The sequence below is a fragment of the Ammodytes marinus genome, assembly GCF_949987685.1.
Source record: "Ammodytes marinus genome assembly, chromosome: 4".
Classification (NCBI taxonomy): Eukaryota; Metazoa; Chordata; class Actinopteri; order Uranoscopiformes; family Ammodytidae; genus Ammodytes; species Ammodytes marinus.
Genome location: NC_137233.1, coordinates 26038402 through 26066277, shown reverse-complemented (window position 1 = coordinate 26066277; position 27876 = coordinate 26038402). Strand labels below are relative to the sequence as shown.

Here is a 27876-nt window from a genome sequence, read left to right as displayed (position 1 = left end):
ACGGTCCACACAAGGCTCGCAGACGGCAAGGGGGAGACAATAGAGCAATTACATAACACTTTCCAACTCAAAGGAATTCATTATATAATAGGACATACCATATAAAAGTGCAAGAACATCCGTCGTGTTTATGTTAAAACAGGAGTTTATAGTGCTTAACTTAACGTCTAAATCGTCCCCCTTATGTGCTCAACATAACAGTTCTAACTTTTGATTTTACCTACTGCAGGATGATGCATATTATTCATATTGTACCCCATACTAAAATACATATTTCACTCAGTTACATTTGATAGAGATTGTGTATTTTTCTATAACCATGTAAAATAAATAATTAAAGAGGACCTATGATGCTTTTTGACTTTTATGACCTATAAACGTTGTTATGATGATTCATAGTCATGCTTAACCATACTAAATTATCAAATAATGACTTACATGCATTTCGACGTATTCCCTGCTGACCGTCTGGGGTGTCTGTGCAGAGCACTAAACACTATTCTAGCCAGTCGAGAAGTCACGTCTTCAAAGCGGTCTACCCTTTCATAATTCGTGACGTCGCATAAAAATTTGTGACGTGACCAAGCGGATGTTTCCATGTATGGTAATGCTGTCACTTCCCTGTTCGCGTCTGCCTCGCGCCCTTATAGGTCCATGCTCGCGCTTCCCGCCACTGAAAGTGTTCCGGAAGGAAGGTAACCAATCACAACGGAGTGGGGTTTGCAAGAGGGGGGGGGGAGGGTAGCGGAGATGGCCGATGCACAGGTGGAGGGAGCGGAGATTGCCGAAGCACACACACTCAAGTGTTGACAGGACGTGCTGGATCGTCAAAATAAGAGAAAGAGCTTCCCGAAAATCTACATAGTTTTTTGTGATGTGATTCGTGTCAGGTTGCTCTATAGCAGTGTAAAACAAGAAATTAAGACCAGAAAAGTAGTATAATAGGTCCTCTTTAATGTAAAAGAAAAATGTTGGTGGGAGGTGGAGTCAGCGATTCTGGAGAATGCTTGTTGTCAAAATCCCTTTTTTCAAAATCAGTGTGCGCTGAAACAATCTGTGGTGTTAATACAGAGCCTAGGCTCTGTAAATTGGTATGTAAACAAAGGTTATTCAAACAATTGGGCCCACCTAAGCTAGCAACATGCCCATTTACAGACCCTTACGGCCTCTGCACACATCCTGCGTCTACCTCTGGAGCGCGTCGCCTTACCTTACTGCTGCGTCTCTCGGACTTTTCTCGGACACACTGCAGACGTGCCTCCGACGCGCATCAGCAGTGCGTCTGAGGTTGGATGTGTGCCCGCTCTAGGTTGATTACCGTACTTTTCGGCCTACAAGCCGCGACTTTTTCCCCGTTTTTCGACCCTGTTATTACACAGCACAGTATATATTCTGTAGCAACTGGGGATGGGCGTTAGTAATCGAGTACTCCTCGTTTCAAATGATCTCGATTAGTGGATGAGGAAAATAGTTTTTTGTTTTTTTTAGTGTTTGTAGCCTTTAGGCCGGCCGGCGGGCCGCCCCTATTTTAAAATGTTATATACGTGTACAAAACGGCACAAAACGGATATAAAGTTTAACAAAATTAAATATTTTGATCCAAGTTAAATAAACTAAGCGTTGTGTCAAACAGAAACCGCAAATAACTGCCACCTCCATGCAGCGCAGCCAGTGTGTGGTCTCCACAGCACCTCGGAGCTGAATGCGGTGCTGGAAAACTCGGAAAATCACGTAAAGAAGCCAGGCTGACTTCGGGCACATTCGAGCAAACGACATTTAAGAAGCCTTTATTATGGAATATAGGATTGAGATTCAAAAGCCGACGGTGTAACGTTCCGTTAACGAGGAATTAGTCGCGGTAATTAGTCACGGACAGGAGTGATCATTACGCGGTTGGATATACTAGCCTACTACTTCTACTGCTTTGGTGAGTTATTTAGCCTATCTATGTGTTTAAATTGTAGGACAATAATTTTATTGTATTTGCTGCCCTTCTTATTTTAAAAGTCTATTTTGAATGTTAGCCAACTACAGCCCATGCTTTTTTTCTCTCTCTTTTTTCTCTCTCCACCGCAGACCTACTCGATCGGTTTAAATTGTGGCCCGCTTATTTAATTACTTTCAGTTAGGAAAATGTGTTTTAAACTTGTGGAAAATAAATCCTTAATATCATATGGCAACGGTGACTGTTTGACATAAGCATTGAGCGCTTTATTGCGGTCAACCGTTGTTCTGTAGACAGATGCGTTGCGTCCTAAAAATAGAAAAAAGTTTAACGAGGAATCGATTGATCCTCGAGGAATGCAAGCGATCACACGAGTAGCGAAAACACTCGTGCCCATCCCTAATAGCTACTATTGCACAAAATGGTAACACTTACGTACGTTATGCAAATATGCAACTTGTTTGTTGAAATGTGGGAGCTTCCTCAAGCAGCCATCTCTTTCCCGACAATCCCCTCTGTGCACAAACTCTTACATATAATTAAACATTATAACACCTGCGGCTTATTGTCCAGTGCGGCATATAGTACGGAAAGTACGGTACACGGTCAGTGACAAAAAGTCAGACGCAGACGCGAGGTAGACGCGCAGTAGAGGTAGGATGTGTGTGGAGGCCGTTAGGCTGTGTATTAACCCTGGATTTTTTTTTCAGTGCACACACAGTAGTGGATCGTGAGGAAATAATCATTGATTGTGACAAATTGACGATGGTCAGTGTTACAGACAAAAAACTGCTTATAAAAATACGAATGAAAAATAATCTGAATCACACTAGGAATTTCAAGTTTTTTTTAAAGGTTTAATATGATGAAGTCAAAGTTAAAACTAGACATTAAAGCATCAAAAGAAGCATTTCATAAACTGAAGTAAACTAAGGAACTGGCATAGAAACCCTCCCTCAACACTCCATTAAAATAACAGCTTTTGGGCAGTGTCTGGATGACTGATCAAATGCAGGTATGTCACGTCAGGATATTTCCAGCGCTACAATGGAGTCTAAAAGCAGAAATATGTTCAACTATCTAAAATATTAAAGGTCGACTCTTGACCAGAAAGCTCACTTGCCTGCTCTTTCTACGTAGTCTGTTGCTAATGCTTTGCCAGCCTGCGTGAATAACAACAGCTAGATGGAACGACAACAAAAAACACATCCTGACACTATTACATGCATGGGGCTCTACAGCACTCCATCAACATGTGATATTTATATATTCCAGAAGTTATACTAACAAAGCTTGGCTTTCTTGTTGTATCCAAATTCACTTAACCTTTTGTCTACTTCGATTTTAGCTGAGTAATCCCAGTTGAAATGTAGCATTAACATATGACCTGTTGACAAGTGACAACTCTGAATACAGGCCTGAATGTATCCAACATGCAAAAAGGAACTCATAAGAAAACATGTAAATGGCTGCTGCCTAGTACTTGTAATAGTTTGTACAAAGAGGGAAAAGGCCTTCTTGATGCTGGCAGATCATCTGTATAGGACTATGTCAAACTGGTTGGATAAGGTTTAAAAGTATGAAGCTAAAGCAAAGTGCTTCACAGCCACCAGTTTAGCAGCAACTGCAGTTTTGCCAAACATTACATCAAATGCCAGCAACTAAAGAAAAATCCCATCCAGACACAAACAGCAAACATCTTGGTACAACACACAGGGCTTGAAGAGAGCCCAATGTGATTCCCCACATTTCTATAAATGACTGTGAACTGCAGAGGACGTGAGAGTATTAGGCTATAGGTTATATGCACACCGTGGTGCACAATGATAATGCAATGGTGAGACGACGTTGTTATTCCAAGATCAAATGATTCCGAATCACACTTGACTTATCTTGTTGCTTCTTAGTGTTCTGGTCTATTGCTGGTCTAGGTGGAGGCTAGCGTTGTGTCTGAGAAACAAAGTATACTGCAGAAATATAATAGGCTTGGACATGATTTCTTGATATTTTAAGAGGATATATTATGTTAATTTTCAGGCTTTTGTTTTGGATGTTGGACTCTACAGAGCGGATAGAGACGAATGGTCACCTTCAAGAAGACTTCCGAAGCTCGGTAGAGCACCCCAGCTCAATTGAAAACTTTAGCTCTGTGTTTAAACTAAAACTGTACTCACAATCCCTTTTATCTGATTACTGACACAAAAACCACTGATAAAATATTAATTACTGAATGCGGTTCTGGGTATCGTCGGAACAGCCCTGTCCTCGTTTGATATATCTATGTCTTTGTAAATAAAGTTTGAGAAAATAAACAGTACCGTCCTTTAGGAGCACTGTATCCGCTAACCCAGCTTCCTACAGGCCTGGGTTGAGAAACACAGTGCTGTGTGAAGTGCTGACAGACAATATGAATACTTCCGGCACGCTGTTACGTGTGAGCCAGAGCTAGAAGAAACTGCGGGAAACCTTGAGTTCGGAGCGGTGCAGAGCCAACCAAAACAGCCTGCAGGGCTCACATCTAAATGTGCGTTCCTCAAAATTTGACACTTTGGCATTGTTTAACACTCTATCGGACATTGTAACAAAATATATAAAGGTCGTAGAAGACGCCAACACTCACCGTGTGGGCTAGCGTCAGAGGTGAAGTCCATCCCAGGCTCTGTGGTGGTCTCTGTCTCCACTGTGAACTCCTCATCAGTATAAATCTCTGCAGTCGTGGTTTCCTCTGGAGCAGAGGCCATGGTGGCGTTGTCTCCCTGGGCCGGAGTGGGGGGAGGATGGGGAGGCACGGTGCTCACTGGAGCCTGGGGGCCATCGGTCGGAGCAGGGGCCGGGGGAGAAGGAGGGACCGGTAACAACCGCCCGGTGGCATCGGGACCCGCAGGCTGGATGTCCTCATCACCAGGCGGGGGCGCGGTAATTAGCTGTGTTGCCGTTGTTGTTGTTGTTGTTGTTGCTGCTGCTGTCGTCACGGGGATGACTGTAGGGGCGAGCGTTGTGGGTGGGACCGTCGGGGCTTGCGTGAGTGCGACTGTGACGTTAAGGGATGGTGCGGCAGGGGGGTCTGTGGGTTTGGCAGTGCTATTTGGAGGACCTGGGAAGAGAAAGAGAGCAAGGTATTGTGTGCAATTCATCACTGAGCCTTTTAACTTAAGGAGTTGGTTAGGTGAAGGAAAATGATAGGAGGGGGACACAGTTCTTACTTGTGATGGGGACATGATCCTGGCCTGAGGCCCCGAGGGCTAGACCGAGCAGCAGGAGCAGGGGACACACACCCATTCTGCCCTACATGGAGGATGTACAACAAAGGGGACAAGACGGGGTTAGTCAAGAGAACAACGCCAAGTCTCATTGAAATCAATAACATAAGTTACTTAGCCATTATATCTTTTATAATGAAGAGTAATACCCATAATGTTGGCCTGTGTGTGTGCTAATGCCGTTTACCTGAAGAAGCGAAGTTGGCATCAATCACTCATTCGCACAGCGTGGTCCTAGAAAGACAATAGTGAACAATTAGCAGGACTCAGATGAACTCATTGTTTTCCTGCAATTCAAGAGTTGAGAAAATATAATTTATTTAACTGCTCACAAAATGCCTTCGCAAGATCCGCCTCAGGGTGAATTTAGCAGTACAGCGTTATTGTCAGACACACGGTTCCTTTATATTTCATAAGGCACTTATTCCAAATTATCATTAACTGTGCTGATACGCTAACGTCATATTTTTTCATAAAAAAAAGGCTGATATATCTGACAAATTGGAAATTATTGTTATAGCTGACAGTGACATTGAATTCAATCGTATCATGACTCTCTTGATTGTTTTTTAGGTACCAGAGTTAAAAGATGGGCAAAATCCACTCCAACTCGCTATCACCGTAGACTATGCGCGAGACTAGGCCTAGTTGTTTCCTGCATGGAAGGGGATCTCAAAATGGTAATGCTAGGAACGGAAGGTGTTTTCTGACAAACTGTTGGCAGGTCTATATCATCAATCTACATTCGGTAAGCCAGACTACTCTTTTTGTAACAGGGTGTAAAGAAAAGTGTCATGCCAAACAAAATATTTGACACAGTCAGGACCTGGAGGATCACCAAAACTGAATTAGTGTCACATTTAAATTCCTTAAGTGGCAGTGAATCAGCATTTAGGACACCATTCACCCATTGATGTGGGGATGAGCGGGTGGAGTCCAGAGGACAGAAAGACTTGGAGAAAGCTTGGCTGGGTGGTCAGCCTGGCTGACTGGCAGTATTTTGAATAATCCCAGAGGCCGACAAGGCTGTTGTCTCCCTGACTGAACTGTGATAATCCCTGGACCCAATCCCATGGTCTTGACCCTGGAATAATCCAGCCTCTCTGCCTGAGTTTACTGAGTCACCTCAAGTGCTGCACCGAGCAAAACACCGCAGCGCTACCGCACACAAACTGATGCTTTGCATCAGAGATTAGTGCATCAGTGGGTAGAGGATAAATTGGGCGCTAACAGCTTTACAAGAGCCAGTTGCCAATCCTCTGTGGTTTTGAACTGAGCTCATTCAGTTCAGTACTTACATGTCGGTTTTAGCGCAGCTCTGTTTAGCGCTGGCTGCAGCCTGAAATGGGCCATGATGAGCAAGTTATGCTGTCAATGAGGATACTATTAACCTACAAATCCAATTGTTGAAATCTCCCTCCTGTCACCCATCCATTAAGCCAGTAAATGCCTTCTTCCACTAAACTCCACTAAATTCATGCCTTTAGAAAAATGCAAATGGAAGAAATACAACTCAAAATCTTGAGATTTCAGTACAACTATGTAAATCTTTCAGCTACCAAGACCCTCAGGTAAACATTAACAACATTTCCGAGACCTTTTATTCACTCAAGCACCCTTTTTAACAGAAATAAGAGCAGACTGTGTCTCTGTTCTACTCATAGACATGTTTCTACATTTGATTGATTGTCTGTCGTTACCATGCAGCAGCTGACTGACTCAATTTGATTATCACTAAGGCTGCAATTCATGATAATTATCACCAACGATTAATTGGCTGATAATTTTCTCAATAAAGCAATGAATTGTATTGTGTGGTCAATGTCAAAAAATTGTGAACAATGTCCTCAACACTTTCAGAGGTCAATGGGTGTATTTTTGTCCAAAAGTCATCCAACATATATTAAAGAGATAGTTCAATATTTTTGAAGTGGCATTTGTATGAGGTACTTAGTATAGGTAATATGTTACATTATGGAGATGGCTGTCAATGCAGTCACTATATGAGTTTGGGGGAGAAGTTGCGGTAGCAGAAGTTAGCATAGTACTGTTGCAGAGGGGACCAGTTTTTACAAGTTTTTTCTCCACATATATAAATGCTTACCTAAAAAAGAAAAATCTATTCAATGCATGCTAGATTGATGCTCTTTTTCACTGCTTTAGTTAGCTGCCAGGTAGCCATTTATTTTTGCACTTTATTTCAGGCATAGTTCAGCCATTGTATTATTACTAGGGCTGTGTCAAAAAATCAATATCGCGATATATCGCAATACTTAGTTTCGCGATATCAGTATTTTTTTTTTATGATTTATTTTATTTATTTTTTGCTTTTCAGGGCTTTATTGACAGTGCAGACAGACATATGAAATGGGGCAGAGAGGGAATGAAATATCAGATTCAAACCCATGTCTGCTGTCAGGCCTGAGCCTCTAGGATACTGAGTATTGAAGTTAGATAAATTTTGTTTATAAGAATACTTAAGATTCACTGTGTCAGAAAAGCACACTGATGTGTTTTCATTTTCAGTGTGTCCTGTACGGTTAGTACAAGAGAGAATTGGATTTGTTATTCTAATGTTATGGCAGCTGCAGCAATGTTTGATCATTTGCCAAAACCAAAAAAAGGAAGAAAAACAGTAAAGGAAGTTGTGAATGAAATAGTTTTGACTTCATTTGTCTGTGCAATTATCAATATATTGTGCTGTTATGTTTGACAAAGCAACTTGTTTATGAAATATCGCAATATATTGTGATATATCAAGATACGCAATATATCGTGATATATCGTATCGTGACCAGTGCATCGTGATACGTATCGTATCGCAAAGTCCTTGACAATACCCAGCCCTAATTATTACGCCAAGTCGCAACTAATCACATGAATGTTTGAGTTTCTCACTGATTGAGGAGGATGTTAATTCCTCTGTTTAAACTGGACAATAAGTAGTACTAAGATGATTTACTAATAAATAAAGTTGAATCTATAACTGTCAAATACAAACCAAGGTCTGATTGCATAGAAATTAACATTATTTGTTTATGCATATAACATGTGTGTAGACTATGAGAGTAAAAAATTAAAAATTAAAATACTTCAAGATCGCAATGTATCGCCTTGCTTTTAGATCGCAATATATTATATATATGGTATCGTCACCCCTGTCTTGGTATACGTGTCATATCGCCAGATTCTTGCCAATACACAGCCCTAGTCAAAACATCGAAAACCAACCTTTATACATCCATGGCAGTTTCCGCATCTCTCTTATTATATCCGACCTACATTATATCCAGGCAAAATACAATTTTAAATGCATAAAATATCACTTTTTAAAATCTGTTATTGAGTGAAAGGTGTTGGAGAAAAAAGCTGCTCTATAGTTTCACAGCATCTTCTTGTGCCTATAGCTTGTCCCGTTTGCTTCCTTCCTCTGCTGTCTGGTCATATAGACGTAAAATCAATCCCTTGCTCACGCGAGAACCACGGAACTACCCTAAACCGCTACCTCTACTATCCCCCGGTTCAGTACTCATAAGGAGTGAGTCAGCTTTATTGGACAAGCTCAGTGATTAGTACCATTTAAAAGTGAATTACCATTATGGCATCTGTCTGAATGTGTATTACATTTGATCTGATAAACTAAGGTTACCAATGGTTTTGTTCACATCAAAAAGATAATTTTTTTTATTTGAGTAACGTTTTCTTAATGAAGCATGACTCATTGTTTTCTGTGGTCCATCCAGACAGGCTAGATGACGTGTCAGTGTTTGTGTAAGTGATATAAGCTGTTCCTGTTGCTACCCTTCACTTCACAGATGCTGCAATCCCGAGAGGTTTTAATCTAGGGAGTAGGGACTGTACACCCACGAGAACAACTCCCCAGAGATGCGTCTTAATGCGTTTTGGCCTCCTGAGAAACAGCAGGCTTCTAGTGTGTGTGTGTGTAATGCATGCGATTCTTATGTGTTGGTAGATGTGTTGGTAGAGGGCATCACTAATTTAAGAGGTACTGAGCAAGTGCTTCTACTTGTGCCACTTTTAGGCTTTAAACCGTCAGTGCTCTCTATTTAGAAAATACACCCTGGGTGATGTGTCCGTGTAATCCACATTCAAATTGTGAAGGTTGTAGGAGTCATTGCAAATAATGTATTATTCTCAAGTTTTTTAGTTGTATGTGTGCAATCACATTATTATACAGGTCATTGTTATTTGAGTGCATCACTCCTGTTATTAAGTGTCCTGACTCCTGATCTCTATACAGTCTCTATAGTAATGTAGCTTTTTCGTAAAGCACTCACTCATTGGACCAAATGTTAAAAGGGAGAGTAAATGTCTTTCAAACTTTTTCATCACACTAATTTCGACAAAGGAAATAAGCACATCCAAAAAAAATACTGAAAATAGTGAAAATTCAACTCATGGTCTCTCCTGACGTTGGGCTTGCAACTATGTGAATATTTCTTCACAAAAAGCAGAGCACATAGAGCGAGCCCTTCAAAGCAGTCACCACCACTGAGATGAGGTGCCCTAGGGCGGAGTGCGAGACGGCCGCAGCTTCTTTAAAACAAGCAACAAAAATCAATGGTTTGACCGGAGGGAGTGAGAAACACACAACACAAAAATGTGACATGACATTTGCTTCCTTTTTGAAGGAAATCCAAAATTACTGGTTCTTTTCTTTCTGACCTCTTATTTTATTTCCCTTGATATTATTTTAAACTTATCAGAAGTTGCTGCACTAGTTTGGATGACACTGGAAGAGCTGAGGGACATGGTTTCAACCCTTATTAAAAGTTGGCATTGAAGGATTGGGCAGATTCTTGGGCTTGTTTAAGTATTCTTCGATCAGATATTTACCAATTTAAGTTGGGAAGCTTTCTAACTGTAGACTGTATTTCCTCCAATAGATTGGCTATTTTTTTTTTTTTAGAAAGTATTGTTTATTTTATTGTTTAGGCATCTGTATCAAAGTGTTGGTTTTGGCCTAAATAGTGAACTTTTTCAAATGATACATACCCCTAAACAGTTCAAATAAAAAGGGCCATGTTATGATCAGTGAACTAATACTTCAACATTGCCTTAGAAAAAACATTAATTTCTGATTGGATTGATATCAATTTGACTCTTCATTTGTAGTAGTACTATGGAGAACGTGCTTTTACTTTACTTCAGAATGTATAGTTCAGCTTTAACTGTTGATTCTTCATTTTCGTTGTTATTTTGTTTATATAAGTTGACTCTGATAACATTTGATCAAATAAGTCAATTAGGTAACATCTATTTTCTATTGGGATAAAGAAAACCAGGAAATTATGCAAAATGTTTCTATCTAGTCCTATAAGACAACATATTGAATTTTTAAATCTCACACGTCAAAGTCACTATATCACCATTGTGCAGAACTCAATGGTTAATGTGCATGCAAGCTGAGAGAGCACAACTAATTAATGTAGACAGTTGCTTCTCTGCCTATGGCCAACTGCAGATCTCATAGGAGTGCGATCACACAGTTGTGAAAGGGCTGGGCTGTTCCCATGTCATTTCATTCACACACACTGAAAGGAACACTTATAGGTAGAATATAAAGGAAGTCCAATTACGTCTCCATGACCACCAAAGGCAAAGACGTAAGATCAATGCAAGCTAGTCATTTAATGTGGAGAGTTCCCACTCAAGTCTGTGGGTTTCACTGATGATTTTGTTTTGACCTTTGACCGTTAGAGAAGTAATAACTATTGTTCCAGACATTAATTAATGAATCGCTTGAAATTAAGGCAGATTTGACAAAAAGGATCCCTTGTGGGGAAGAAAAACACTTCAAATTTTACAGAATGCAATTGACAAATGCTGCCAAAAAATAAATAAAACTTCTCAAGCTATAGGAATTCTCTACCTACGGTATTATTCTTAAAATCAGTAGTTATTAATAATTCACAGATGGTTGCCTGAAGGCCAGAGAAAGAACTGAAAACCCAACAGACACAAACCCTACAGGCCTGGATGATATGACACTAGCAGTGGTAGTCATGCAGAGAAATATTTCCCTCTGGCTTTCTACAAGGCATGCTGCGTCTGTAGTCGCTGAAACGCTAGATAATGCTTGTCTGTCTGTCTCCATTCATGGCATATTAATACTGTTTCTATGTCTTGAGAAGGGGAGGGGGGAGCAACAGGAATACTGTGAATGCTTCCCTTCACAGGAGACTGCAGTAGGCCTTACCCAGGGCCGCTAGGGCTCCTGCTCCCAAACAGACCACAGATTATATGTCCCCAGTGCCACATACAACAGCCACAATCCTCTGGACTTCCCATTCTGAGGGATACTACTCCCCGCTGGTGCGGTTTGTGTTCCTGTTGGCTTCATTCATGAGCTGGTGAGTTGATGAAAAGACGAAGAGAAGCAGGGGATTACCATTCTGGCTAAATCATACTTGTTTCAATGAGTGAAAGTGGTGAGTCAGAGAAGCTCCGCTGTGTGTCTGCTCCGTAGTGGGGTTTCTCACAGAGCATGCCATGGGCCTCTCAGACTTTCCCACATTGGACACAGAAAGGATGTGGAGGCGCAAAGCATGGCCTCCCCACAGAAGCCACCGTGACCTTGAAGTGTGGTGCGGGGCCAAACTGCAAGCTCAAGGGCCACAATGAAACCCCATTCACTATCACTTCTGCCATTTGAAACTCAAGCACCGTCACTGATTTCTACCACCAGCATGCAGCCAAGGCTGGGCATCATATGCCTTGTCAGATTCCTAGTCTTGTCTTCTTATTCTCTGATCACCGCTCTGATGTTAATTATAAATTTTGACAATGTTAGAATTGTATACCTGTAGTGTTTAGGCCACATTTAACATTTGGGAGGTTCCCTCTTTTCTGCCTGTATAATAACTCGGTTATAGGGAAAACTCCAGTTTTGAAAATAGAACTTCTGTAAAAGTACAGATTTATTATGAGCATTCAGTATCAAAAATAAAAGTACTAAACATAGAGAAATACCCCCTGAATGTGTCCTACTATATATTATATTACTGAATGATTATTACTGATACTGATTACTAATGGGCAACTAGCATGTTGCTGTTGCAGTTGCCCGAGGCACATGTAACAAGTGCAGTATTTACTTTTAAATGTAGCAGAGTAGAAGTTTGACGTAGTATAAAATTAAATATTAATCAAGAATACACGTTCCTCAAATTTGAATTTCAGTACATTCAAACGATTTTAACATTTCAAACCATATGCAACACTTAAAACAGACAGGTAGTAGGTGCTTGCCATATGTTTGCTTCGCTCATTTGGGTTCTGTATCAAAAGGAACCCGGAGTGAACGTTCTCCTATCTGAAGTGACCATCCTACTGCACCCGTCCGCTCCTCTTCCTCTGAAATACAGGAAGCCTATCCAAGATGCCAGAGACAATTATCCGAGACTTACAGTAACTTCACAGCAGCACTCTCCTGATAGTGCTTCTCCAAAATCCCTTTTCTTCCACATAATAATCCTTATGGTGGTGCATTCAATGACTAGTCTGCATAGTAGTCTTGCTAACATGTTCTCTGGACATTCTTTCACAGCAGGGCAAGAAAGGTCTTGTCGGCTCGAAGGCCTATGCCAAGGGCAAATATAAATATTTATAACTGAGGCTCTCAACTGGTTTTGAATCTGACCCAAATTTGAACTCCACTGCAAAAGACATTGTTTTAAAAAGGCACATCAAAGTTTCCTCTAGGAGGGAAAACTGTCTACAAGACAATAACACAATGTGATTGAATCAAATTTGTTTGCTCATAGTTTCTGCTTTCCCTTAACAAAATGACAAAATATGGACTTCAAAACCCACAAAACAATGATGGTGGCCACATAGCACAACTGTCTCTGTTGCCAAGCAAATCATTTAAGGACGGTATGGAGGTGCAGCCTGGTGTATGTGTAATAGTGTTGAGAGACACTGTTTCAGCCAAACACACACACACACACACACAACACCCTTTATCCACAACTTAAAGCAATAAATGTTATTGCCATTATCTACCTTTGTCAACAGCAAAAACAGTAAACAATAAACTCTATCGAAGGAACTAATCTGTGACGGCCCTGGATTGCACATAAGCTTGAACAAGACACTTCTCACACATGTAAAATATGTGTAAATTAGGGAGCCCCACAGATTAATCTCAGAATATTAATCAAATCAATGGTCAGAAATTGGCTGATGACGCCAATGTAAACACTTTTATTTTCCATATAAAGTGCAGCCAATGTGTCTAGGTTTTACTTTAAAGGGTTTCCAATTACTTATATACGGATAATTCCTTGCTGTAAGAACAATGCTTAAAAGGTGCACTGTGCCGTTTCAGGGAAGGGTCATTTGTTTACGTATGCGTAGCCTACAGTTAATTTACAACACATATTTTCTCTACATGTAACTCTTATAGAATTGAATAATTGTATTATCATACATCAAAACAAACTTATTTTGAGACACCTGGAACCAAACGTAAGAGTAGAATATGCTTGTAAACAAAAGTGTGGGCATTGCTGCAGTACACAACAAAAACTGTCACAGTAATTTTTCAGGTAGTTTTCTAACTTCAAACAGTGTTCAGGGAATCCAATTTTCCGGTGAGTAAATTAAGTTTATTCAGTTATAAGAATAAACTTTAGAAAATGTTCACTTCTCTGACAAAGCCAAGGTTACATAGTACACCTTTATGTCTGAGTTTCAAAAATGCCCGAAATATATGCATCAGCATAAGCAAATCTATATTGGCCGGGCCCATATAAATTACTAACACACATGGCTTCTGAAGTCCACTGAAAAGAAAAAAACCTGTTATCCACATCCATCAACGCCTCGTTAAACCAAAAACATTAATAATCCCACCACAGGAGGATGTAAAACAAAGATTTACTCAATCATTTGAAGGGATTAGATAATTGCTATTCCACGTCTACACTAGGGACAGAACAAAGCTGGGTGACTCTGAATGAAGTCTTCTCCAGTAGGCATGATCCATGAATTGTCATTACACACCCCCACACCCACACACAGGTTAATTTCCTGTGCTGCAAAAATCTTCAGTCATTAAGGCCAAATGAGACATAACATGTGGCTGAAATCAGGCTCCACAATCGCTTCGTTATCCTCCAACTGTGGCCGTGTTTATCCTGTTGGAATAACATTGCTCTTCCACGCAGTAGAATGAGTATAGGCCCACAGGTGGAAACTAAAATACACACGTCCTGCCCCACCCAAAGAGCACACTCAAAATGTTGTGTCAGCACTGCACCAACCTGAAATTGTGAAATCTCACAACGCCGCGGAGGTAATTTCAAAAGATCCACCCACTGGAACTTTGCGCACCAAGTCCCCGCGGGGTGATTTCAAATGCTATACTTTATTCTTATTTTTAGAAACTGGGACAATCGCGAAAAGTGCGGTGTGTGTGTGTGTGTGTGTGTGTGAGGATCACTCAAGCTCCCCCCTGATGAAACCCTTTCAGGATCCCAAGACGGAAATAATTCCCTCTTCTCAAAATAGGCCTGGAGAAGATATGGAAAGAGTGAGCGAAATGATAACAGCTCTGACTTTCTTTTCTTTACTTTTTTGTTTCGCAGACAGATTGACTTATGCATGACAACCAGAGGTGGTTCGACAGCATGTTGGGAAAGAGGAGGAAGACGTGTCCAGGCCTGACAAACAGGAGGTCATATAGGCCTTATGCCTGGTACACTTGACAGCACAGTCACACAGGTTGCAGGAGGTGCATCTTGACTTTGGAAGGGCCTCCTGACTGGACAGGATGACCTCGGTGAAGTGGAAAGCGAGTTTGCTGGAGCGTAGATAGACTGAAATACAATAGAGATCTGCTTCAACTCAGTGAATCGCTCCAGACGTGATGAGTCAGGCTCCGGGCAGACAATACATAGCAGAGGCTCTCTCTCTCTCTCTCTCTCTCTCTCTCTCTCTCTCTCTCTCTCTCTGATAGAACAAGCCTCCTCAGCCTGCATGCTGCTGTACTTGTAGTCGAGGATTGATGATGATAATTTCCATTGAAAAAAACTAAAAAGCAACTTATTTTAGAATTCCCACAGTCAAGGTAAAAACTGTTGGTTGATAGCGCTTTTCCAGTTGCTAGCCAGAGACTCTGGAACATGTTACCCCCTGACATTCACACCATCATAGATGCAGCTCATTTCAAATCTAACCTCAAAACCTTTTTATTTAGAAAGGCTTTTAATATACAGTACTGGGTGACATTTTACTTTCTTCCCCCTGCTTTTATGTAGGCTTTTCTGATTTTACTGTATGTTATGATTGATTGTTTCCTTGATGTAAAGCACTTCAGAAACCTGCCAGTTGCTGTAAACGGCTATATAGCATAAATAAAAGTTGATTGAAAAGCAACGATTTCTGTTCTAATGATACAAGAATAATGTACAGACCGAGAGGAATAAAAAAGCAATTCATAAAAAGACTTCAACACCCATAAGATTGAAATGGTATGCTCGGTTACACCCAACTGTTCTGAAAGAGAGGAGAATATTAATCATTATAGAAGAAAAAAAAACTTTGGGAGAGGTTGTAATGGGGAATGCACACTCCACTCCAGAGACTTCATGTGGGAGAGCAGGAGAAGAAGGAACACAAAGCAGCCGCTGTGATTTGACAGACCTTAGGCTAGGCTACATGTTAATGTTAGGACGACCTAATTCCTGTTGTAGGTCTCGTGAAGCCCCCCTCCCCAAACCCCCTCGCTCCTCCACCAACCCATCCATGCAGCTCATCCCCACCCTCTGTGAACGTGTAATAACAAAAGCGTTTATCAATAAAGTGGACTTTCCAAGCGATGCAGTACAGACCTGGAGCCCCCCTCTTTTGTTCCACTGCCAGGGCTACGTGTTGACACAACTGAAGCCGAGTTACAACCTTCTAGAAAATGCTCTCGCGCTCATCTTTGAGCCCTCTTTTCTCGAAAGCCCCCTTTGCAAAAAAAAAAAAATCCCTCCCTGCCTCCGAGCTACTTCTGAAATGTTCAGGCATTACAAAGAGGTTTATTGCTATCAAACACAACCCCCGCTACTCGCGTTTAAGCCTTCGCTATGATACAGGTAGGCTATACTGTGTGTAGCAAATTGTCTCAATGTAGGGGGACAAAGTGCTTGTTTGCGGGTGACACAATGTTACAGCGAGAGGAAACATGCCGCTGCTGCTACAGCGACATTGTAACAAGTGGGATTCGGGCGAACGAAAACAAGAAAACTCACCACAACTCCTGTAGCACCCCGAAGAAACCCGAGGGGAGGGGAAGTGAGGAGTAGCAGTGCCAAGTAGGAATTTATCCTCTCTTTTTTCTCTTCCACGTTTTTCCAACCCCGGCCCCCTGTCTCCACACCCCACGAAACGAGAGTGTGAGCGGGGTGGGGGGACCTGGGTGATAGCAAGAGGAGGGAAGCACGGTTTGGGACACACTGCCAACAACACTTCGCAGTCAGTTTATCTGCTAAATCCAGGGAAAAGACGGCACCCCCCCGGAAAATCCGTGATTCACCCTCACGTTTTGTCCCTTCCGAGTGGACTTTCTCGGCCTTCCTGGGTGTGAAATCCCACTGTTTATCCGCTGTATCCGGGCGCGTCGGCCGACTATTCTAGTCCGCCATGTTGTGTGTCTGTCTGCATAGGAAGAATGGGAAGCGAACAGCAAATTCCCAGGCCTGGCCCAGTCTCTTCTCAGCTCCGTGTCTCCATAGCCCGCAGCGACACCTGCTGGCCGAGCCGTTTACATGTTGCAGACCGTGCGATAGTGAAGTCATCACTGCATCTGGCTGGATGAGCGCTTTCCAATGATTCCAAAGAGGGCCCCTAGATTCAGTGTCCCTTAGGCTACTGTACAGTTTTATCATTCCATTAGGCAACCTAACGAATAGCCTCGCATATGAGGTGCTTGTTTTTTTTCTTTCTAATTTACCTCTTTTGTCTTTCAATATGAAACATTTTCCTGGCCCGAAAAATTAGCTACTTGGCAGACCCTAACATGAAAAGCCTACATTACGTTGATATTAATCTATTTCCTTAATAAACACAACACAGGAATAGTCAAGTTTAAATAGGCCTCTTGCCTACAGTATGTGACATTGCCATTAAAAAACTGATTGTGGGAGTTTTTCACCAAGATAACATATTATTGTACTTCTGACATGCCCGCATCATAAGAAATATGAATAGGCTACCTGAGAATAATAGGAGGGGCCCTCATAGAAGAAAATGTAGTTAGAAAATTCAAAATATTTCTGAATAGGCTACATCAATAAATAATGTTAAGATAATAATTAAAATTAAATGTTAGAAAATATAGCTTAGCCTACATAAAGCTTTAAACTCTTGCTTTTGTATAAACCAACCAGAAAAGTATATAGGCCTAACTTGACAGTTATTTTTTTTTTACATATTTCAGTTATGTAACTAGTATTATTATGGATATATATTAAATTCTATTTTTGATTTGTCTAATAAAATCTGATGACATTTTGTCTGTTTTGGACTCTCTACAACATACAGAGTTAAGCTTGCTGCTAAAAGTCTGTATAAATGGCTCAGTGTGAAAATAAATAAATTTAAGATTCAGATAAGATAATACGTTCAAGTTTAACTGCCATGTCAGTAATATTTATTTTCAGTGGCAAACATACAATATGGAAACCTGCTTTATATTGAGGACTAATACATACGTGGTCAGGGTTATTAAATAAATGAAAGTGTATTTTCCTTTATTTTTTACAAACATGCCACAAATTCACTGATGTTTGGACACAGATGTAATGGCTTGGATTTCAGCTCTTCATGCTGTGAAGCCATGCGTGATGACTGAGCCACCAATTGCCATGCTTTTTTAGAGCACTCAACGCTAGTTCAGTCTTCTATTAACAGTCACGCAAGGATTCTGCACACAGGATGTCATATCTCATTTATTATTCATTTCTCATTATAAATGAAGCGATGAAGCAATAAAGCTAAAAGTTGAAGTTAATAAATAATATGAAATTTTAACATACATCATATTTTGACAGATGGTTAATGTCCAGACATGAAACCATTAAGTGGAAATGAGAGCATCTTGTCAGAAGAGAATGTGAATGGCTACCGTGTACCAGCATGGACAGGCTTTGTACTGAATATAAGACTTTATATGTTCAACAAATGTTTGTGTGCGTAAGAAGTCATAGGTAATGTGTAAAGCTCAACTGCAAAACATAATTTGTGGTCACCATCGCTGCACATTTAATCTGCATTATACAATGTTTAAGTTGGAGAATGTGAGTAAACTATTGCTGGAATATTCTGGGTGCATACAGTCATTCACTTTAACAGGAGGTAACTTAAATGTGGGTGTGTGCGTGTCTCAGCAGCTGACAGATTTGCAAATACAATGCTCACACTGCCAGGTTAGCAATGACAGCCCGGGTGAACTCGTCGCTTGAAGCATAGCCCCCCAGGTCTCCAGTGCGCACCTGTTACAAACATAAGGACAGTGTGTTACTATATGCACAGCTGCGGCAACACATGTCCACATACAGTGTCACAGCCTGCATATTAGAGAGCCTTTAAAAACTGCAGCCACAGAATAATACACAAACAGTGTGATCCTTAATATATGTACTATTAGAAAGCCACGGTTTATTTTCCTTAGATAGGGTCTCTTCTTTTTCAGCATTTCTTAAATATGGTACTTGCAATTTATCAGTAACATAGGACACAGATATAAACCAGGAACAGTTCAGTAACAGTTTTCAATGGTAGCATAATGACAACACACATTCCCACTGTCCAGCATGCATCTTGTCTTATAAGTAATCAACCATAGTTAGATCGGTCCAACAGTGACGAGAAGACAGAATGTTATTCATTCAATATTACATCACACTTGTGACAAGCTTTATTATGAAAGTATTAAGGACATGACATTGTTAAGACTGGTTGTGGTCCAAATTCTCGAGGAAGTTTGAGAATTACGTTTGCGCCAAAGGCCTAAAAGAGAGTGTAGTTACCAAAATATGACCTTATCTTTTATCAACTTGTACTTGTAATACGAAAGGCATGGCATATGAAGTAAGAAGAAAGAGCAGTGCTTAAATTTCATACAGCACAATACAGTTACATGAACGGCACCATATTATACAGAGCTCATTTATACGAGTCGGCAGAAACTGTGTTTAAATACAAAAATGATAAATTTCATTTGTTGTCACAGGACTAAAAAGCAAACATAATCTTCAGGAAATAAACCTGGTGTAGATACTTTGAACTGCTCTAGTCACAATTAATAGAGGAACAATACATGGAATCAATTATTTTAGGTTATGTTCATTTTTGGCAATTCTTGCAGGAATTTAAATGTTAAATACTGTATTAACTGCATTATTTTCACAAATAGGAAGCATGGATTTTGCATGATTATGGGATTGCCTTTGCCATACGGTAACTCAAAGTAACAATTATGGGTTTTGGTGGAGTTACCAGCGCTGCAATGCGTTTTATAATTAAGCCATGTGTTATCGTACTATATATTGAGTTACAGTAGCAGTCCTTAGGGATATGCTGGTGAAGAAGAGTGAGGCTGATTAGAAACTGTTGATAAAGGAAGACAGTTTTAACAATGTGTGATAGCATGGAGGTAGATACAGTTAGACAGCTAAGTTTCAAGAGGATTGAATGGTCATTGATGAAGTAAAAAGTTGGAAAATGACTACGATGTAAAGTCGTAAATCCTGGAGAAGAAGCTCATGAGTGGTTATTTTCGGTAACGTACAACACAAGGCCTCGTTTTTCCACTGGATCTATCGGCATCCAGTACAAAACCATAAACATTAGAATGCAACTGATGGTGTTGGTCAACACTTTGTGGCACAACTGTCATTCAACAGGTGAGTCTTTACATGAGTCCAGTTCATGTTCAGAACAATGTCCAGAATTAAGACATGTCAATGAGGAATGTGATGGAACATCTTAGTAAACAGGTCGGTGACGCAGGTTGTCCACAACAGCATTAACGAGATCGGTGGTTGTAGCGTACCCGCCAAGGTCTCGCGTCTTTACCTGGGACGTGCACATAGATACACACACACACACACACACACGCACACATACAGGGTAATGGGGTCAAGGAGAGGAGGGAATTAAAGGAAAGGGAAGAGGGAGAGGAAGGACACTTCAGACAACATGCAGACAAATACTGCTTCAACTGTCAAGCACTTCTTAAACATGATCATTTCTCACATTCACACAGTCGGTTTAAATACAACCGAAATAACACTTTTTGGCACTTTTTACGGAATAGAAATGATAAATGGAAATTCTTTAGAGTTGAATTGACCATGCATTTTATCTGAGGGACGAAGGTTATGGACAGACTTCCTGCTAGTATTTGGTTCAGTGTTAGTGTCCACATGGCGCTGGTTCAAAACACAGTGAGTCCTAGGGCCTCTCCGAATAGTCCAATCTCCTAACCTATAAGCCTCCTTTCCTATACCTTAACCCCTAAACGTCATCGGGGTTAAGGAGAGATGAAAGGTACTTCCTATCGAACATAGGAAAAGACAGCACTGTTTCAAATGAATTCGACTCCACTTTTCCTAACAGACGTCATTGCGCGACGGCGAGTATTGTTGACGTGAGTCACACTAGCGTGAAACTACACTATTCTCCGAAAATTGACTACAACAAGCGCTCGTTTGATCCATGCGTTCTTTTCATATTGATTTTAATCAGGTTGTCGCCAACAGAGAATCACTTAGATCGGACTTGGCCAAGAGGAATATTTAAGGCCACTTGAATCCCAATTCACATGTGGAATAAAAAGAGGCTACACTTATGTTGATGTTGAAATGAACTGCCCCCAGTAACTTCATTAAATGTGAAGTTGGTATTTTATTTTCTTATGGTGTAAATTATGTGCTACGAAAATAACTATCTTTAGGGGGGGGGTATTTTGTTTTGGCCGAGTTAAATCTTCCTCTCTTCTCCTCTCCTCTCTTCTGTTTTACCTCTCGTTCGTATTTGTGTAGAGTCGGTAAACTCCGTCGGTGGCCTGTTGCTTTAAATCTTGCCGTAGTAAAGGATTATGGGATACCACTATCTCCTTTCCTTTCGCATAGGTTGGTCCGGAGTAACCTATGCTGAAGGAGGGTTAAAGGATGAATCGAGGCTCCTTTCCTATGCCTTTCCTATGCATTTTGAGAATTCGAATCACCTATCCGCCGAGTACTTCCGGTTCATCTCGATAGGAAAGGAAATTTCCTATGCAAAAAAGACTATACGGAGAGGCCCATAGCCAGTTTGAAAGAAAAATATTGGTCGTCCTGGAAACAAATGAATATACCATGCACATTTATAATACCTAAAATAAATTGGAGTTAAGAAGAGAAGTCCAAGTTATGAACTAAAGTGAAATGAATATAAGCATATACACAAGTTTTCAAAGGCTCTCTAACATACTAAAGTATAGTTTGTTTGCAGGCTGTTAGATTCATGCTTTCACGGGTAAAGAACTAGTTACATTACACTTAAAGTGTTGGTGTCATTGCTGGTAGCCGCCTGATATACGTTAGAAAATAGCTGTAGCTGTTCCTGGTTGCACAATGAAAATTCATTTGTCATTCATACATTCTATCCTTATTATTCTCCAGTGCGGGTAGCATATTGACACTGTATATATAAAATGACAGTTACTGACCCACAAAGCTGATGAGCAGCATGTTTATTTAGAAACACAGGCTGACACAAATGTGAGGCCTCACATTTCTGGAGGCCAAACTAGTCGTTTCATTTAGCTCTGCCTGTGTTGACAGAAAACATCCGCCTTCTTGGTGTTAATACTGTTAGTGTTGTCTGACATGTTTATGAAATGGCAGGTGTGTCCGCATTCACTTCCCAAAAATGTACCAGTTGGCATACAGGCGGTCCAACTAACAAGTTACAGACACACTTACCTTGCCCTGTTTAATAACCCTCTTGACAGCATCTGACACCATTTGGGAGTGATATTCCAGGCTGCAACACAATAGAGTGACAATTAGGAGCTGGCCAAAGCTGCCTTGTACACATGTCAACACTCAGACAAATAGCCTGAGTACACCTCTCCCAACTGTGCCGTGGCCGGGGAAGTGTGCCGTGCTTGACTACGGAACGGCACACTCACACTGGTCAAACGAACTACACTAGAGGGGGCAAACGTACTTAGGCACGGTACAGATGGCCTAGTGTGAGTGCGCCCTATATGTGGTGTAATTCTTACAAAGGCATGATTTAGAAAAAATATCTAAATGCGATTATTGTGACCGATATTGGAAATACGATAAAAGAGGGAATGATCACTTTTACATCAATATTCTCATTTTCAGTGAGAAAACATTAAAATGATTATGGTGTGATAATGGTGATATGATATGGTTGTTTAATATATTTTCTTTAGAACGTGTAGATAGGGCATCACTGCAGCATGCCAATATATATCAAATGTTATTTTCTATTGACACACACAAAATGTGTTTTTCTATTGAACCTTCCAGCTATTAGAAAATTGAAATAGGTCATATTGCAACTTTGATTACATTCTGATTAATTGTCCAGCTCTACTTCTTACTACAAGAACTAATAGGCTTACTCACTTGAGGTGCCTGAGCATGTTAGCAGCACTGAGCAGCATGGCTGTGGGGTTGGCGATGTTCCTCCCTACAGCTTGTGCAAACGGGTGGCGTGCCCCCTGAAAGAGAGAAGACACTGGGGATCAAGAACGACTCAGACCTGTAAGTCCTTTTCCATCACCAATTACCAGAGAAGGGTTGAGGAACCATTCACCTATTGGTATTTTCTGCATTGCAGTATTAATATTTTCTACCAGACATTATCATCTAAACTAAAACAAAAACAAGTCAAGCAACAATAATACAATATAAAACAGTGTCAGTGGAAACTCACAGTCTCGAACACAGCGTACTCTGCGCTGTAGCTTTCTCCAGGAACCACTCCTGCCCCTCCAACCAGGCCTGCTGCCAGGTTATCAATAATGTTACCGTAGAGGTTGGGCATCACCAGCACGTCAAACTGGTATGGGTTCTGGACCAGCTGCAGAAAAGGTAACACGGACACTGAATCTAAAACCTAAATCAGTCAATAATTAGTTGATTAAGTCAGAAGAATGAACTGTGAGGCTGTAAATACCTGCATGCAACAGTTGTCGATGATTATGTTCTCATATTTGATTTTGGGGTACAGTTCGGCAATCTCCGCACAGCTCTGCAGAAACATGCCATCAGCTAATTTCCTGTAATAAGACAGGAGAATTGTAAAAAAATAAATGTAATAAATTACAAAACAATTAGAATAATTTGAATTAATAAAAGAATAGGATTCCAAAAGAAGGAGCTTTTCCTATTTCCTTACATGATGTTGGCCTTGTGGACAGCAGTGACCTTGCTTCGTCCCTTCTTGGTGGCATAATCGAAGGCGAACTTGGCGATGCGCCGTGACTTCACCCTGGTGATGATCTTCAAACATTCGATCACACCCGGGACACTCTAAAGAGAAAGAACAAGATATGTGCTTGTGCATTCAGGTACAGCCAGGTACTGACATTCTTATTCAAGCGGTGACTAGTCTAGTGCAAGAGAAGGAAAACTTATTACGGCAGACATTTTTCAGTTGTCCACCCCATGTCCGTCCGACATCTCAATTTGATTTTAATGAATGAAGCCGTCTACTCCGTACCTGCTCGTATTTCACACACATTACTGCAAAGGGTATTTTTAGGCTTGAAGTCCATTAGCCCATGGAAAGTGAGGAAAAGCTCTAAATGGTTCTGCTGCCAAAAAACTTTCATAATAAACCGATTCTAGAGGACAGCTAAAGACTCATTATATGAGAAACAATACGCTTTTACCCCCCTCCCTCCCTCTGTGACTGAGAAGATGTTCAAGGTAAAGTAAACCAAAACAAAATCATTCTACCATTTAAGTCCCTTCTGTCAGGCTGATCTATCTTGGTTTTGATAGCCGGTTTTAATATTGGCACAATCTCTCTGAACTCCCACACTTCAAAAAGAAAAATCATTTCCCATTCATGTGGTTTTAGGACATGTGGTTGGTGCTCCAGACTGCATTGGTTACCTCGTGCTCCAGGGAGCTGTACTCCCCCTCGGTCTGTTCGCGGATGACGACCATGTCCAGGTTGTTGTGGCGCGTGCTGTAGCCCGGCAGGCTCTTCACATGAACCACGTTAGCAAACAGATCCAGTTTACGCCTAGGGAATGAATGGGAGGTAGGGTTACTTTTTTGTTTGTTTTTAACTGAAAGAAAAACAAAACACACAACTTTTTTTTTTTTTTTACCTCAGTCTCATCTCATATGAAGCCAGCTCCCCTTTGAACTCCATGGGCGTGTGAATCTTCCCTGGATAACCACAGACATATATATTAGATCTCTTTAAAATCTTCATGCTATGTAGTTTATTTCAGCCTTTTAAATAACTCCCATTTTGGAAAAAGAAAATCCAGTGTTAATACACAGCATAAGCTCTGTAAACGGGCATGTTGCTAGCTACAGTGACCCCTTTACATATCCTTTGTTTACATTCCAGCTTACAGAGCCAGGGCTGTGTCTTAACACCAGATGTTTTTAGAGACAGGTAGCAGATTGTGAGGAGAAATTCAGTCATTTTGGCATTCTCCAGAATTGTTGACTCCTCCTTTAGATGGAGGTGAACTCTGAGAGGACACCAAATAAAAAGTGAAGGTACCTTTCATGGCTACTTTGTTGTTCCTCATAGAGGTTAACACTTGATCCAGTTTCTCCTCACTAGCCATGTTCTGTACCTCACTCAGGTGAAACTCCTCAAATTCTACTGGGACGTCCCCTGCCTGGAGACAAAACATAAAAAAGCTGTCATTGACATCGGTCATTTCAATAAAATATTAAACATACATCCCATCAGCGCATAATAGGGTTAAGGTGGGCCAAAAAATGAAATATCAATCGTAAATATAATACAAGATTGGTGAACAAAATCCTTCTCCTTTCACGTTACCTTAAATACTTCCTTGACAGCAGTCATGAGCTCAGGTCCAACTCCATCCCCTGGCACCATGGTGACCTTGAAGGTAGCATCAGCACGGGCCGGCGGGGCTTCAGGGCCACACAAACTAGCAGACACACTCAGAGGGCGAGAGGCCAGCTGCTGCCAGCAGGGGCTGCTCAGGCCCTGACCAAGGTGAAGGAGAGACAGTCACAATCAGGACATAATGGTTTTACATGAGGTGCCATACCATAACAGTTATATCTTTTATATTTATTTGAATATTGAACATATGGCTTCTGATTCCTTAAACGCCAATGCAGTGTCAACAATTGAAAGGATTTCCCCCATCTTTTTATTTAATTGTAAAGAGAGAAAAATCTATTCAGGACTTCAGCTGAAAAAATAAGTCAGTCAGTCGACGGGTTAGGGTTAGCCACATATTCGACCAGCCGAAAATGAATATGCAATGCAACGCCACCTATCTTGATAACCTTTAATCATTTTAGAAACATTAGATTGTTCCACCTTCTACATTGTGATGATTAGCTGTTTCTCTCGGTTTTATATTAGTGCAAATTAATTTCTTATCATTCTGACTGCCGGTCCGACAGATTAGTCATTCGTAGATGCTACATTTGGATTTGTGAGAAATGTGATTGTCAGTTTCTCACATTTTAAAGACAAAACAACTGAGATCAATCAATAATGAAAAGTTGCAGTCCAAATTGTGTGGGCCATGAATGTTTTTTTTCTTCTGTTTAATATCTTTAAACATCTGATGACACACAGATATATCCTGAGATATACTGTACATGAAAATGAAACCTACCAGACAGAAATTCTATGTGAGGAATGTTAATACAAACCAATGAGAAATATTATAATAGAAATGTTGATTTATCGCAATATTAGATTTGTTTACAGTGTTATCTTCAACACTAATATTGTATCTACAGCTATCTGATTTCTTACAGAGTTTGATTATTCCTTTTTTCAGAAATTGATCAAAAACATCATATCACTCACTATTTTACTATGAAATAACATACTGCTACATGATCTTTCAATAGAGGAAATGCACAGTAGTACCCACTACTAGATACAGTGGTGCCAGTTTGATTAGATCATATCTGAAGCGGACAGAGATGAATGACCATCAGCTTCTGAGCACTGGGGACTAAAATAAACATTTCACTTCGACGGTCATCTGTCAAGATGGCAACTCACCAGCCGTGCAGTTTATAAGTAACGACAACGTACAGATGCTTACATCGACTCACACTGACATTTAAGAATCTGCCAAGCGTGAGAGGTTTTCACTGACACCAAATTAATTATCCGATCCCCAGCACAGTCAGTGCCTGCTCTGACAGTTAGCTAGTGGTTAGCTGTTGTTATGGGTGCTGTTTCACTGAGGTTATCTTCAGGGTTAACGGACTTAGCTGGGTACTTTAGCTCACATACCCAAGACAATAAGTTAATATCTTCTCACGAGAGAGATTCTCCGTAACCAGCTGACAAAAACATCCGGACTGAAACTGTCCCTTTCTATCTGACGGGTTATTCAGACGCAGGGATGCGGGCTCGTGGTTAGCAACGAAACACAGATGACACTTTAGAATGTCAGTCTGACTCTTTCGTAAACAGTTTAAGTTAACATGTACAACAAAACACAACTTCGACTAAGGCAACTACTTTCCTGACAACGTACGCGTAAACTAAGCTTGTAAATAACATATTTGCTCTCACCTTGACCAATGTTACCAGGTTTCCTCTCAAGGCGGCCGCCATCATTCAATACTACACAGCAGCTGAGACTCTTCCTCTGTGGTGCAGGAATGGGTAGGGTAGAGCGCTGAATACAGCACACAGGTTCCCCTTAGTGGACAGAACAGTTATTGCATGACAGGTGATCGGCTGGGCTGGGCTGAACACTGCCTCTCCCTTTCTTTGGCCTGGGGGGGGGGGGGACTACTACTATCTTGCACCAGGACACAGACCAGATGGTAGGCAGCCAACACAAGGGCTTGTACACTGGTTCAGAATAGACAGGATACAGTTATATTATATCATATATCCTTCACATAGTATGAGACATGTAGGCCTAGTCCATTATCTTGGAATAAAACCTAAATTCCAAATATAGAGTTCTGAGACAATTAGCCCAGTATTTTTGAGAATAGGTCTACCACTACAGAAAATAGACTATTTGCCTGTCAGATAATTATATGAACAAGCCACTAGTTGCTAATCATACTATCTTTTTTGCCAGCATGGTGTCTATAGGAAGAAGAAAATAAAACAGCCTATAGGCCATCTTGCCTAAATGCCTTAATTTAGGCAATGCAAAGTCATATCTGGCTTCTGCTTGTTAAAAAGAAAAAAACAAAACACAAAATCAATAATATGTCATCATAACTGACTAAATGTTTAGATATGCAGGTCTAATGAATGAGGGGCCCCCAGCGCCAGGCGTGGCCCTGGAACGTGCAAGGGATTCCAGTTGTTTATTGTTTCAGAGCTGTTGTTGAGGTTGAGCTGAGTTAAGGGGGCCCCACAATGTTGATCGGTGCCCCTGTGTCAATATTTATGTGAAACAAACTTATA

The 27876-nt window shown here is 40.8% G+C and overlaps 2 protein-coding genes across 3 annotated transcripts in view; both read right to left on the bottom strand.

Annotated features, from left to right (window-relative positions):
* ptpra (protein tyrosine phosphatase receptor type A) overlaps positions 1-16868 on the bottom strand; it is a 29867-nt gene extending 12999 nt beyond the window's left edge. The window contains exons 1-4 of the mRNA XM_080025466.1: positions 16470-16868; positions 5393-5439; positions 5149-5230; positions 4566-5039 (exon numbers count right to left, since the gene is read on the bottom strand). Coding sequence (XP_079881592.1) covers positions 4566-5039; positions 5149-5230; positions 5393-5413 — 577 coding nt within the window. The 5' untranslated portion in view covers positions 5414-5439; positions 16470-16868. The remainder of the gene's footprint in view (positions 1-4565; positions 5040-5148; positions 5231-5392; positions 5440-16469) is intronic.
* A 1179-nt stretch (positions 16869-18047) lies between these two features.
* idh3b (isocitrate dehydrogenase (NAD(+)) 3 non-catalytic subunit beta) lies at positions 18048-27090 on the bottom strand. Of its 2 annotated transcripts, none has more exons than XM_080025618.1 (11): positions 27019-27090; positions 25279-25452; positions 24991-25111; positions 24584-24644; positions 24363-24495; positions 23641-23774; positions 23419-23521; positions 23176-23322; positions 22866-22960; positions 22188-22248; positions 18048-18710 (listed from the first exon to the last, which is right to left on the bottom strand). In XM_080025618.1, the coding sequence occupies exons 1-11, from the start codon at positions 27061-27063 to the stop codon at positions 18633-18635; spliced, it is 1152 nt and encodes a 383-aa protein (XP_079881744.1). In that variant the 5' UTR covers positions 27064-27090; the 3' UTR covers positions 18048-18632. The 2 variants fall into 2 exon arrangements, with proteins under 2 accessions (XP_079881744.1, XP_079881743.1); XM_080025617.1 differs by lacking the exon at positions 18048-18710 and adding an exon at positions 19099-20295.
* Between the last annotated feature and the right edge of the window lie 786 nt (positions 27091-27876).